Genomic DNA, 14,869 nt, shown 5'->3' on the forward strand with positions numbered 1-14,869 from the left:
TCCAAAAAAGGATTATTCTGGCAACCACTTATTTTCCTATTTTAGGTTATTCATCTGCAATTTATGTTTTCCAGGTTGCAGTAGTAAAACTGAAAAATGCAGATAAGGTATTTGCCATGAAAATACTGAATAAATGGGAGATGCTGAAGAGAGCTGAGGTAAGACTACAGAAATGTTTTTAGTGTTCATATACTTGCTTGTGAGGACTCTACTCAGTTATTCTTCTTTTTATAAAATTTTTGACGAATTTTCATGAAGAAACAAAAATAGAAAAAGGTAGTTGATTTACAGCGTGTATAGGTTACTCAAACCCGCATTTTCCAAGGATATCCAATAAAGCTACGCAATTACACAGTTTCACAACTGGTCTAAGCTGAAAGATCATACAGCACAAAATCAGACAGTATTACACAGGCGTAACATGTTAGGGTTGGTAGTAACCAAAAAAAAAGATAGATACAAACAAACAAATTAAATAAATAAATAAATAAAAGGGGGAAAATAAAGGAGGGAAAAAGCAGAAAGGGTAGGTGCAATGGAACCCTGGCATTATTTGAGCTATCTCAGCATTCTTTATCCAAATGTGTAAAGAATCAGGTTCAAAATTTCTTCTAAATCCTATAATTACTCTGTCTCAATGAGCTATTCTTTCTTTTGATGCTAATGCAGAAGGTTGGAATATCACTGCTCTATTCTGGTCATAAGCCTACTCCTCCACTTTTGTTAAATTTCTGAACCAAAATCTTAGGGCTAGTTTTTACACTGGGAATGCTAAAGCGCTGCCGTGGCAGCGCTTTAACATGCCTTGTGTGGTCGCTCTCCCAGTGCTCTAAAAAAACCACCTCAACGAGGGGCGTAGCTCCCAGCTCTGGGACACTGTTTACACTGGCGCTTTACAGTGCTGAACTTGCTGCGCTCGGGGGGAGGGGGGTGTTTTCACACCCCTGAGCGAGTAAATTGCAGTGCTGTAAATTGCCAATGTAGACAAGTTCTTAGTGGTGGAGAGAAAACCAGCATGTAGGTACGTAACCTGGGACTATAATTTTCAACTGAGTTTTGGTTGCAGAAGCCAACAACTAATTTCACTCTTGAGTCCACCTGTTTCCACAGCTGCCTAGCTATTGGACAGTCCATAGCATATATATATCAGGGTTCCTTTCCTTTTTTTTTTTTTTTTTTTTTTTTTTACTACAGCATCAACAAACATCAGAGGACAAGGCTCCTTGATCGTGCAACCTGGGTCCAATACGTTTTGAATCAAATCTTTTGCTGTATCAGGCATAGCCTGAGATCTACACAAGCATTTGTAACGTTCTATAATATGCTCTGCCATTGGGGTACTTTTAAGGGCTGTGATAATTCCCCTTTGCACACTTTCACAAAGAACTCCAGACCGCTGGAGTTCCCCTGCATTAATAAAGCATACATAGTGGATATGGGCCTGGGGAATGTATGAAACATTCCAGTGGTTCTTAGTAGCGCTGGGGCCTGTGGCAGTCCTAGGGCATCCAGACCAAACTGATAAGTTGGCAAGTGTTTTAGTTGTTAGTACACTCACTCAACTAAGGGTGGCAGGTCATATTGTTTCTTGAATGTTGGAAATCCATATCATACCCCTGTTCAGCCAGTTTCTCCAAGTTTTTTTTCCCACTTTTCAAGTCTGGGTTACCCTAGATAGGTGCTTTTGGAGCACAGCAAGGATTAAATGGGTACCTCTTAGCTAGGACAGCCCAGACCCTTTGCGCAGCCACTGCTGCAGGCACCCTATTTTTCTGTATCAGACAAAAAGAAAAACTCAGCAGACCTGCAGGGGAGGCGGATGCATTAATACCTGTTCAGTTTCCACCCATGTAAGTATAAGGGTGTTAGCATGCTGGAACCAATTTGACATCTGTGACATGATGGAAGGATAATAGTAATTTTGTAGATCTGGGAGCTCATTAGGGAGCTGGAGGTTTTTAAATGATAGTCATGTGTGTTGACCAGGGCCCCACAGAAATGCTCTAATAATGTTAGTACATTTTTTTAAAATGAAACAGAGGAATATATAGAGGTAGGCCATTTAGAATATAGAGGAGCCTAAACCAAATATTCATTTTTACTGTATTGACCTTCCCCATAGGCTCAGGGAGAGAAGATGCCACATATTTGTATCAGAACTTTAAATCCTGTACTCTTTCAAATAAGTAATCTTCACTAGTTAAAGTTTCTCGGTACTTTTATACTTACATACTTAATTACATCAGGTTGCCTATGGAAATTCCATTGAGAAAAAGCCTCACGACATGACATTCGGGAGATTTGCAATATTTTTGATTTTTCCCAATTTATTTTGTAACTAGCTATTGCTCAATTTTTTGAATTGGTGATAGGAGGGTTAAAATAGTGATTTCTAGTTTGGATATATACAAAAGGACATTGTCTGCATATAACATCAGTCTGTACTCCATGGAACCAAGTTGCATGCCCTGGTTATCTGGATGAGCTACTCTCCTTTTTAAACAAAAGGAAAGTGAATCTTAGTGGATTTGAGTACAGTATTTCTACCAGTTGTGCTTGTGAATCCACCTTATAGTAATTTCATTTAGACCACATTTCCCTACTTTGTTTATGAGACTGTCATGTGAAACTGTGTTAAAAGCTTTACTAAAACCAAGATACATCACATCTACTGCTTCTCCCCTATCCACTAGGCCAGTAACATTGTCAAAGAAGGAAATCAGGTTGATTTGGCATGATTTGTTCTTGACAAACTCATACTGGCTATTCCTTATAACCCTATTATCCTTCAGGTGCTTTCTTCCTGTTTGAATGCAGCCCTTATTATGGGATTTTTAAAAAAAAAATTTTTACCGTATTGAAACAAATACAATTGATTTAGGGAATATGTACACTTAAAACGTTACAGCACCACAGCTGCAGTTCTGCGCTTCTGTAGACACTTGCTACAGTGACAGTTGGGGTCTTTCATCGCTGTAGTTAATCCATCTCCACAAGAGGTGGTATCTAGGTTGATGGAAGAATTCTGCCATTCATGTAACACTGGCTTCACTGGGGATTAGGTCGACAGCTATGTCTCTCAAGGGTGTGGATTTTTCATAGCTATGCTGATGTAAATTTTCAGTGTAGACCAGCCCACAGATATCATCAGTTTATTGAAAAGTAGGAAAGGATAAATTATAGCAGTAAAACCATCTTTGTTATAAATAATTTATTTTAGGGGCTTAAATTATTTTAACATAGTATGTTTTATAAATGTGTGCTTGTGTAACAATTCAATTGCATAGAGTAAAAGTTAACCTTTGTACATGGTGACAGCAATTCCCCCCGAGTCTGGCATAACATCTTCCAGCTAATGTAGTTAGTCCTGTATCTCAAGTGGTAGAAGTCTGTGCTATTGTGCAGAAGACTCAGGATTCAAACCTTGAAGAGGTTACTGCAGTTCTACATAACAGAATTTGTTTTTTTTTTCTTTTGTTCTTTAAAACATCCTAGGACATTACTTACAAAAAACTAAATTAAAAGGATATTTTGTAGGTTGCAAAGTCAAGCACTGAAAAGTAAGGAAAATGTCAGATTTACAGTAGTCCATGCAACCGTAATTTGGCCTCTTGCATATGGTTATGACCATTAATTACATGACCCCATTCAATTTTTTCCATATGGCACCTGCCTAATTCAGTGAACAGGTTGACCAGGATGCTGAACTAAGGTTGCAAGAGCAATCCTAAATCTATCATTTTCTAACTTGCATGCTTGCCTTTGCAACCTAAATACTTTTAACACTTTTTGTATGTAATGTTACTTAGTTTGACAACTGCCTTATATTGGCTTACTGATCCATACAAGAAATCAATTGGCTGACTGTGCCTAGATTGTGGTGTACTTGGGAGATAGTCTATCTAACGAAAAAAATCAGTAAAACATGGTAGTTACCCCTTGATCACTTTCTTTCTCTGTTGTGCTCCTTTCCCCTATCCTCCAGCTCTGTTTTGTATTTTTATAGCATACGCTTTTTATGTGTACTTTGGTATTTGCGCAATATATTGTGTAGACTACTAAATCTTGTTGTTGTTGTTATAATAATAGGACAGGCACACACTGCAAAAATTGAAAAGAATGACAATTTGCAAGGGCATTGAAGGTCACTGTGTAATGCAATTTAATTCCAGAAGGTTCTGGTTCCACTTTTTGTCATCTGGTCACCAAACCAGTGGAAAAATAAAGCTGTAGTTCTTTTTAGACTGGCTGTGCAGACTTCAAGAAACCCACTGGGACCCGTGGGAAAGGTATTTTAAATACCTTAGTTTTGAAAAGCTTTTCAAAACTATTTATAACCTAATTTTAATGGAAAGAAATACAATTTTTAAACTGGCTTTAAGAGGGTACATTTAAAAATAGAATGGCGTTTTATTTCTAGTTTTGATTTATCTGAGGTGGCAAAGTTTGCAGATGTTACTAAACTGCTGAAGATAGTTAAGACCAAAGCAGACTGTGAAGAACTTCAAAAAGATCTCACAAAACTAAGTGATTGGGCAACAAAATGGCAAATGAAATTTAATGTGGATAAATGTAAAGTAATACACATTGGGAAAAATAACCCCAATTATACATCAAAAAAGATATACTGACATTAGAAAAGGTTCAGAGAAGGGCAACTAAAATGATTAGGGGTTTGGAATGGGTCCCATATGAGGAGAGATTAAAGAGGCTAGGACTTTACAGCTTGGAAAAGAGGAAACTAATGGGGGACATGATAGAGGTATATAAAATCATGAGTGGTGTGGAGAAAGTGAATAAAGAAAAGTTATTTACTTGTACCCATAATATAAGAACTAGGGGCTACCAAATAAAATTAATTGGCAGCAGGTTTAAAACAAATAAAAGGAAGTTCTTCTTCACACAGCGCACAGTCAACCTGTGGAACTCCTTGCCTGAGGAAGTTGTGAAGACTAGGACTATAACAGGGTTTAAAAGAGAACTAGATAAATTCATGGAGGTTAAGTCCATTAATGGCTATTAGCCAGGATGGGTAAGGAATGGTGTCCCTAGTCTCTGTTTGTCAGAGGGTGGAGATGGATGGCAATTTCCTGGTGCAAGTGCTGGAGGAACCAACTAGGGGCAGAGCTTTTCTTGACCTGCTGCTCACAAACAGGGAAGAATTAGTAGGGGAAGCAAAAGTGGATGGGAACCTGGGAGGCAGTGACCATGAGATGGTCGAGTTCAGGATCCTGACACAAGGAAGAAAGGAGAGCAGCAGAATACAGACCCTGGACTTCAGAAAAGCAGACTTTGACTCCCTCAGGGAACAGATGGGCAGGATTCCCTGGGAGAATAACATGAAGGGCAAAGGGGTCCAGGAGAGCTGGCAGTATTTTAAAGAATCCTTATTGCGGTTGCAGGAACAAACCATCCCGATGTGTAGAAAGAATAGTAAATATGGCAGGCGACCAGCTTGGCTAAACAGTGAAATCCTTGCTGATCTTAAACATGAAAAAGAAGCTTACAAGAAGTGGAAGATTGGACAAATGACCAGGGAGGAGTATAAATATATTGCTCAGGCATGCAGGAGTGAAATCAGGAAGGCCAAATCACACTTGGAGTTGCAGTTAGCAAGAGATGTTAAGAGTAACGAGAAGGGTTTCTTCAGGTATGTTAGCAACAAGAAGAAAATCAAGGAAAGTGTGGGCCCCTTACTGAATGAGGGAGGCAACCTAGTGACTGAGGATGTGGAAAAAGCTAATGTACTCAATGATTTTTTTGCCTCTGTCTTCACGAACAAGGTCAGCTCCCAGATTGCTGCACTGGGCAGTACAGTATGGGGAGAAGGTGACCAGGCCCTCTGTGGAGAAAGAAGTGGTTCGGGACTATTTAGAAAAACTGGACGTGCACAAGTCCATGGGGCCGGATGCGCTGCATCCAAGGGTGCTAAAGGAGTTGGCGGGTGAGATTGCAGAGCCATTAGCCATTATTTTTGAAAACTCATGGCGATCGGGGGAGGTCCCAGATGACTGGAAAAAGGCTAATGTAGTGCCCATCTTTAAAAAAAGGGAAGAAGGAGGATCTGGGGAACTACAGGCCAGTCAGCCTCACCTCAGTCCCTGGAAAAATCATGGAGCAGGTCCTCAAGGAATCAATTATGAAACATTTAGAGGAGAGGAAAGTGATCAGGAACAGTCAGCATGGATTCACGAAGGGGAAGTCGTGCCTGACTAACCTAATTGCCTTCTATGATGAGATAACTGGCTCTGTGGATGAGGGGAAAGCAGTGGATGTGTTATTCCTTGACTTTAGCAAAGCTTTTGATACGGTCTCCCACAATATTCTTGCCGCCAAGTTAAAGAAGTATGGGCTGGATGAATGGACTGTAAGGTGGAAAGAAAGCTGGCTAGATCGTCGGGCTCAACGGGTAGTGATCAATGGCTCCATGTCTAGTTGGCAGCCGGTTTCAAACGGAGTGCCCCAAGGGTCGGTCCTGGGGCCGGTTTTGTTTAATATCTTTATTAATGATCTGGAGGATGGTGTGGACTGCACTCTCAACAAGTTTACAGATGACACTAAACTAGGAGGCGTGGTAGATACACTAGAGGGTAGGGATCGGATACAGAGGGACCTAGACAAATTAGAGGATTGGACCAAAAAAAACCTGATGAGGTTCAACAAGGACAAGTGCAGAGTCCTGCACTTAGGACGCAAGAATCCCATGCACCGCTACAGACTAGGGACCAAATGGCTAGGTAGCAATTCTGCAGAAAAGGACCTAGGGGTCACAGTGGACGAGAAGCTGGATATGAGTCAACAGTGTGCTCTTGTTGCCAAGAAGGCTAATGGCATTTTGGGCTGTATAAATAGGGGCGTTGCCAGCAGATCAAGGAACGTGATCGTTTCCCTTTATTCGACATTGGTGAGGCCTCATCTGGAATACTGTGTCCAGTTTTGGGCCCCACACTACAAGAAGGATGTGGAAAAATTGGAAAGAGTCCAACGGAGGGCAACAAAAATTATTAGGGGTCTGGAGCATATGACTTATGAGGAGAGGCTGAGGGAACTGGGATTGTTTAGTCTCCAGAAGAGAAGAATGAGGGGGGATTTGATAGCAGCCTTCAACTACCTGAAGGGGGGTTCCAAAGAGGATGGAGCTCGGCTGTTCTCAGTGGTGGCAGATGACAGAACAAGGAGCAATGGTCTCAAGTTGCAGTGGGGGAGGTTCAGGTTGGATATTAGGAAAAACTATTTCACTAGGAGGGTGGTGAAACACTGGAATGTGTTAGCTAGGGAGGTGGTGGAGTCTCCTTCCTTGGAGGTTTTTAAGGCCCGGCTTGACAAAGCCCTGGCTGGGATGATTTAGTTGGGGATTGGTCCTGCTTTGAGTAGGGGGTTGGACTAGATGACCTCTTGAGGTCCCTTCCAACCCTGATATTCTATGATTCTATAGGAGAGAACTCACTTAATCACTACCTGTTAGGTTCACTCCCTCTGGGGCACCTGGCATTGGCCACTGTCGGTAGACAGGATACTGGACTGGATGGACCTTTGGTCTGATCCAGTATGGCCATTCTTATGTTCTTGCTTTCATGCTGAAATAATGAAACATACTGTAATTTCATCCAACTTTGGGGGAGACGGGGGAACACCTCTAGAGTTGAAACAAGTTCCCGGCCAATGGGAGCTGCGGGATGTGCTGGCCCGCCACTTCCTGCAGCTCCCATTGACCAGAAACAGTGAATCGCGGACACTGGGAGCTGCGGGGGGCTGTGGTTGTGAACGGTCAGCATAACAAAATGTCTTGCGGCCCACCAGCAGATTATCCTGATGGGCCACATGCCGAAGGTTGCCGACCCCTGGTCTAGGTTTACATGGTCCTGCCACAGCACAAGCAACTGGTCTTGATTACTTCTCTATATCCCTTCAAGTTCTACATTTCTATGATTCTGTCATTTAATTCGTTTAATGTGATATAATTTTCATAAAACATGCAGGGGCCATATAAATCAACACTTGGTCTTAATTTTTCTTTGGAAATGCTCTCTAGAAACACGATGGATTTCCCATCAATCTTTCTTATTAAACAGTTGGCTGAGCATGTTGGAGATCATCAGAATATAAACACCAAGATGGAAGTAAATTGGAATTGAAAAAATGCAGTTGAATTCCATCGTATGTGACTTATTTATACTGCACTTCATTCTAGAACTTTAACTAAAACAAGCTTTTGGTGTTGTCTAATATGAGGAGATTAAGTGTTGTAGAGCATTGAGTGCTAAAGATCTAACACTTCATAAAATAGTTCTGATCAATAGATCAGCAAAAGATCTATTGATTAAGATTAAGGTAATATAATTTTGCACTTTACATACATTGTCAAGAGTTTGGTAACATACACTGAAGCTATTAGTCATATTTGTCATATTTCCTTGGGTCTGAAAACTAGTACTAAATTTGCTTACTGCTCCTTCATTTTATCCTTCAAGGGGAAAAATTAATCTGTCTTAATTTGCTGTCACTCAGTCCTGTTGGCCTTCTCCTCAGCTGGGAGAGTAGGAGCCCTGCATGACCCGTCCTGTACATAACCATCCTCAAGGCCCTGTTATTTATGCAATTGCATAATTTACCATATAATGAGCCCCATTATTATTATTATTTTATTATTATATGTTGATGGCCCTACATAATTCAGTAGTAGACCCAGAGAAAGCATTGGCAATATCTGAAATGGAGAAGGGAAGGACTGGCAGTCCAAGAGAAGCTGTCCAAAGAGTGGAGGCCAGACAAGTCAAGGAAAAAGTGAAGTACGAGAAAATTTGGCCAGACAGGCTGGGGAGAGGCACCCAGTAGTATTGTTTACTCTGTCCAGACAAGAGGGCAGCTAAGGGATATTACAAGTTAAAGCAGATTTCATACATCTAAAATAAATGTTTATTTTTATACATATATGTTTTAAACATTTACTTTTGATGTGTGTAGGTGAGATTGTCAAAGCCATCTTAGAGACTTAGATACACATCTTCCATAAAAACGAATACACATAGTAAGCCTCAGGATTTGTGTACTTGGAAAAGTTTCATCCAGAAGGAGCCCAGTGAAGTGGGGCTGAGGATCCAGGGAGAGGTTGAGTCATATGAGAAGAGCAGGAGCCCAAGACTGGTGAGAGAGCTGCTCCAGCTTTCACCGCCAGGCTATTAAAATTTCAAATGTGATCTACTGTGGTAAAAGCTTTTGCTGCCAGCTCCAGACATTCTGCCGAGGAGTGGGTGTTTTGGGTGCTCAAGGAATACAAGATCTTTTGTGAATTTGTGTCCGATACGATGGCTCAATAAATATTAGATAGATTCACTGTAGAAACTAGCTCCATGCATCTGTGTAATAACATGCAGTTTGTTTACTTGTCATTATGTTTGTGGGAGTAACAAAGAGTTTATAGTTTCTCATTGTTCTCTATTTCTGGCAAAGACTTAAAACAAAACAAAACAAAAACCCCAACCACTCTTCCCCCAAATTCTTTTTTTGTCCTCATGCTGTTTCTCATTTGACTCCCAATAAAGATCTTTTGTTTATTGTGCGGTGTATTTTATTAATGAATCTTGTGTCAGTTATTCCTATTCTCTCTTGCATAGTGTTACTATTCAGGTGTAAAAAGTGAGCAAGTGTTTCTTCTTTCTGACCTCTGTATCACATTTGCTCATTTTACTGGTCAAAACAAGATTTGGTGTTTTTTGGTTGCTCTTATAAGTTTAGCTTCAGCTCTAAGCAAAAATCATTAAGCTGCACTCTTCATTTGTCCCTCTCCAAAGTTCACTGCCAACAATAACCATACTCATTCTGGTATTTAGCTGTTTTTGGAAATGAAGTTGAAAAAATAATAAGGAAGAAAAAGTTTGATTTTTCTTTAAGCTATTGCTTAAATATGAAGACACAGGATATGGCTTAAGCTGATGAAATTGACAGAAACAGATTAAATGTGTATCTGGAGTAGCAGAATATTTACAGTATATCTTGGCAGAGTGTCTCATCTACACTTTACGTCCAAATATCCATCTATCTACTAATCTCCTCCTCTCTTTCATCCTTTTCTAGCCAGCTCTCATTCAAAATCCAAGAATGTCCAGCTCTCTGCATCTTCAAAAACTAAAAAAGTCCATCTGCCTCTTCAACTATCACCCTATGCCTCTTCTGCCTTTCACTCTGAATTCATAGAAGATCATTTACAGCCATGGCCTGGAATTCCTGTTCTGCAGTTCCATCTTGGATCCTCTTCAGTTTGGCATCCTTCCTTTCTAGTTTACCAAATGCGCTCTCTCCAAGATTGCTACTGACATTTTCCTCTTCAAGTCTCAGGGACTCTAATCACTTTGATCTGTCTCCTATGTTTGACACTGTTTATTCTCCTTCTCAGCATTTTATCCTCCCCTGGCTTTCACAACTCTGTGCTCCTGTGGTTCTCCTACCTCTCCAGTAATTCCTGAGCATCTCTTGATGGTTTCTCCTCTTCTCTTTTCCTACCCTGTGTGGGATCTCAGAGGACTTCATCTTTGGCTTGCTCCTCTTCTTGCTTTATACCTTCTCACTGGGTAATCTCATCTGCTGACATGATTTCAACTACTATCTTTAGACCAATGACTCGTAAATCTGCTTCTTTCAATCCCATCTTGCATCTCAGTCTGTCTCTAACATGTCCTCCTGAATGTCTCACCGTCAACTTAATTCTAACATAGCCAAACCCTCAGATAAGATGCCAAAAAGAAATCGGCTAGCTTGACTAATAGATTGAGGGGAAGATGGAAGTAGCTGGAGGTTACTTTCTTTATAATCATTAGAAAAATATTGCGCATATAAAATATGACTACCAGTGTAAACCTGGAGTGACAGTGCTGTGAAATAAACCCATAATATGTAGCGCCAGATCCTACTCCTGTGGACTTCAATTGCATTACTATAGGGGTCATTGTGTTTGTGTATCTATATAAACATATTTGTGCTTATAAATTATATAATGCAAATAGTCTCACAGAGAATCAGCTCTGATTAAAATAAAGAGTGTTGCTGTATTTTTTTCAATGCAGCAAATACATAGGTTGGGGTGCGAATCTGACATTGTCTTGTTGCTGTAGATAAGACAGCACTGTTTTGTACTGAATCAAACAATCTTGCAGTACAATTGTGTGGCTGTAATTTTTTGGACAAGTTATAAATCCTGAAAATGAGTGTTTATAATAGAAACATATATAGCTCTCAGAAGAAATTGTGCACATGTAGGGCTAGTTCTGCCCTCAGATACCATATTATAATCTCATTGACTTCCCCGTGAACAGGTCTGTGAGCAGATTTTGACCTGTAATCTGGAGACAGTGAGCAGAAGAGTCTGTTTTTTCTGTCTTCATCCCAAGAACAATAACTGGGAAGTACAATTGTACTCCAAGTAGATGTAAAGTATCGATACACTGCTGGCCCCATGTTCTCAACATGTCAGGAGTGTGGATTAAATGGCTTTTACTGAAGGGGGATAAATGTGTCTTGTAATGTCATCCTATGTATTTGATTGCCATTTCACGACATACATGCATTGTTTGATACTAATATCTATTGTAACTAAAATATTCTTTTCTCCCCTTCAGACAGCCTGTTTTCGAGAAGAGAGGGATGTACTAGTGAATGGAGATAACCAGTGGATCACAACATTGCACTATGCCTTCCAGGATGACAACTATTTAGTGAGTGTTCCTTTAAATATCTATTAAAGTGATTTTAGGCTTTTAGTCTGTGATATTGAGATCCAGATATAGTGTGTGTGCAACAGTTAGCCCTATGGTTGAAATTGAATCTCCATATGCATCAAAACCTTGTCAAATGCATTATTAGTATGGAAACTAGTCAGGGAGTTTAGTGAATTTGGCCATGAATATCTCAAGATGCTAGTTTGCTTTGTTCTCTGTACAAGTCTGCAATTATTGGGCAGACTTCTGTAACCAGTAGTTATCAGGTAATCTGACTATTCGTCCTTTGGGAGTGCTCTTGCAATTATATTACCGTACCTTTTCTATAATCTTGTCATTTACTTTGTCCCAATAATCCTGGTCTGAATCACAGAATGAAGTAGCGGTTAATTTTTTATCCTGCTATGAAATTAGAGATAGATATAAAGTTTGTTTAATCTCCTTGATTATTGTTATTCAATTTTGGAACTGGAACAGTCCTGTTGATTTGAAATTCACCCAACTGGGCTCTGGCAACGAGTAGAGAGGCATAATTTCAATTCTGAACTGTCTCCTCCTGCTGGCTGGGGGGCTTAACCACAAAAGTCCCAGAAGGGTACAGAAAGCCACGGTATACCTTAAAAAAGCCACTTTAAAAAAAAATCAATTTGCGTAGAACTGAATATTATAATTGCAGATGAAAGTATCTAAATACGTTTTTGTTAAGAAGTATGTCTGAAATGTAATTGGAATGCCTTTTGGTTTTGTTCTGAAAAGTTTGGGTTGTTATGATGTTACTTAGCTGTTTAAAAACATAGTGATTCGGTACTCTTCATAGTAAACTGAATTATTGCATGCTGATGCTGAAACTTAAGTTGATGTACATTTTAGAAATGTATTTGCATCATAAAATTTTACTGAAAGAATCTAATCTTTCATATTACATTTAACTGTTATCCTGTAATATATAGGATTCAAGAAGGAAAATTAATTTATAAAGGATGATCAATTTTTACTAAATCTTTGTCATTTAAGAAAATAATTGTAGCACACTTGAATTGTGTTGCTAAGCTTATTGTATTTACTTTCCTGTCTTGTAAAGTACACTTGATACATACACTTTGGTAGTTTGAAGTCTTACTACTTCTGTTTAGCATTGTCATTAGTAGGTGTTATATATATATTTTTTTAAAATCCCAGTTTGCAACTAAGGGCTACTTCCTGGTCATTTCACAGATGAAGTCACATTAACTTCAGTAAGGTTACTGGAGTAAAGCAGGTATGATTTGGTCCTTAAGGTAAAGGAAATTCATGAATGTAGGACTTACAGAACTGGGACTTTTGGTCATGATCCTGCAATTGGATGCACGAGCACAGCCTCTTGCAATCTTGCAGCATTCCCTTAACTTCAGTTGGTCTTTGCACATGTTCAGGGCTTTACTTGTGTGTATCTGATAGCAGGATCATGGCCCAGGTTTTCCATTTCCTGATTGAGTAATATGGACCAGTAAAAACTATAACTGTGTTCTGACTGCCAGCAGTATTATTAAGAAAACATTATATGTTGAGTTGCCGCCAGCCAGAACTAATTTTAATCTAGCCTCTTTCCTCAATGTACTCATTGAGCAGAGCCGCTTCCACTCTTTATCATTGATGGTCTGTTAACATGTGCTAGTTTTGCAAATAGAGTTTCATTTGGGAGAAAAAGGCAGGAAAACTGTCTGATTCTCAAAAACAACAAGGAGTCCTTTTGGCACCTTAGAGACTAACACATTTATTTGGGCATAAGCTTTCGTGTGCTAGAACCCACTTCATCAGATGCATGGAGTGGAAAATACAGTAGCAGGTATATATACATAGTACATGAAAAGATGGGAGTTGCCGTACCAAGTAGGGGGGGGTCAGTCTAACGAGACAAAAAATTCCATTAACAGTAGAATACCAAGGGAGGAAAAATCACTTTTGTAGTGGTAATGAGGGTGGCCCATTTCAAACAGTTCTCAGTATTTTAATACGTGCTTTGAGTATATTATATACATATTATATACATGTGAAAAGTACCCGTGATACAGAATTTAGGTAGATCTATGACCTGAATTGAATGCCTTTGTGTTAAACTCCAGCAATAAATACATATTTAACAGCCTTAATTTGCACTTTTACCCTTTTAAACAGGTTTTTAAAAAATTTATTAGTTGGATTTCTAATTGTGGAAGCATTGTGATGCTGTGCAGTAGTGACTTGTGCAATACATAAAAATAATTACTAGATATGATGGGTCTGCACACTTTATAAAGGGATATATTGCCCAATTTATTGGTAGTGAAGTTTTTATTATAATGGAAAACTTCAATCTGCAGCTTAGTCAGCTCAGTTTTTCCTTAAGTCTTTATTTTTTATTGTCACAACTGTGAAAGCACAAGTATAAAAAAAATGTAAGGAACATTTTTGTGAAGAAGACTTTGACATACTATAAATATGCACAACTGAGTTGGGGTTACTGTGGCATCTTAATTTATTTCTACATATGATATCTAAGTTTCCTTTTCAGCATATTGTATAGTCTCTTCTAAATTTCTCATGTACAGGTTTACTGCTATCATAAAAATTGAGGGTGTTTTAGCTGCTTGTTATCAAGTTACAATATTTTTCAGATTATTTGCTATAAAGTTACTCAGAAACTGGAGAATATTTTGAAGGACTAATATCGTAAACTAATACAAATGTAAATTTTAAGTTTTAGTTATATTTACTGTTCTATGCTAGAGTGTAGATAAATTCATATTTTGGTCCAACATTCATTCAACAACTTCTGTGGAGTGAATTCTTTTTCATCATTGTATTTGTATTTTGTCTATTCACCATTAAGAGACAGTTTAAAATTTTTTTTAAAGTATATACAATGGCCTTGCTGGAGTTGCAGAATGAATTAATAATAATATTTGGACCTGCTCTGTTTCCTATTTCACGTTCTTTATGCTGACTTGTGACTCTTGTATGAGTGTGGTATAAATGTGCACACTTGCTGATTTGATTCAGTTGTCACTCAAAGGACAGTCTTTTAGTGCTTGAAAAAAGTAATAATTTGGACGTTAGAGTATTTTTAAGTCCTTCTAGGAGTATGCTTCCTTTTTCACCTGATCTCTGTATACAAGAGTATTCACACAAGAGAAGTAGAT

At 38.9% G+C, this 14,869-nt stretch overlaps 1 protein-coding gene across 13 annotated transcripts in view; it reads left to right on the forward strand.

Annotated features, from left to right (window-relative positions):
* CDC42BPA (CDC42 binding protein kinase alpha) overlaps nucleotides 1–14,869 on the forward strand; it is a 326,251-nt gene that overhangs the window by 119,496 nt on the left and 191,886 nt on the right. For 11 of the 13 annotated variants that reach the window (XM_042848545.2, XM_065590558.1, XM_042848542.2 and 8 more), the window contains exons 3-4: nucleotides 75–158; nucleotides 11,613–11,708. In XM_042848545.2, coding sequence (XP_042704479.1) covers nucleotides 75–158; nucleotides 11,613–11,708 — 180 coding nt within the window. The remainder of the gene's footprint in view (nucleotides 1–74; nucleotides 159–11,612; nucleotides 11,709–14,869) is intronic. The other 2 variants (XM_065590559.1, XM_042848544.2) reach the window with 1 other exon arrangement.

The sequence above is a fragment of the Chrysemys picta genome, chromosome 3 (assembly GCF_011386835.1).
Source record: "Chrysemys picta bellii isolate R12L10 chromosome 3, ASM1138683v2, whole genome shotgun sequence".
Taxonomy (NCBI): Eukaryota; Metazoa; Chordata; order Testudines; family Emydidae; genus Chrysemys; species Chrysemys picta.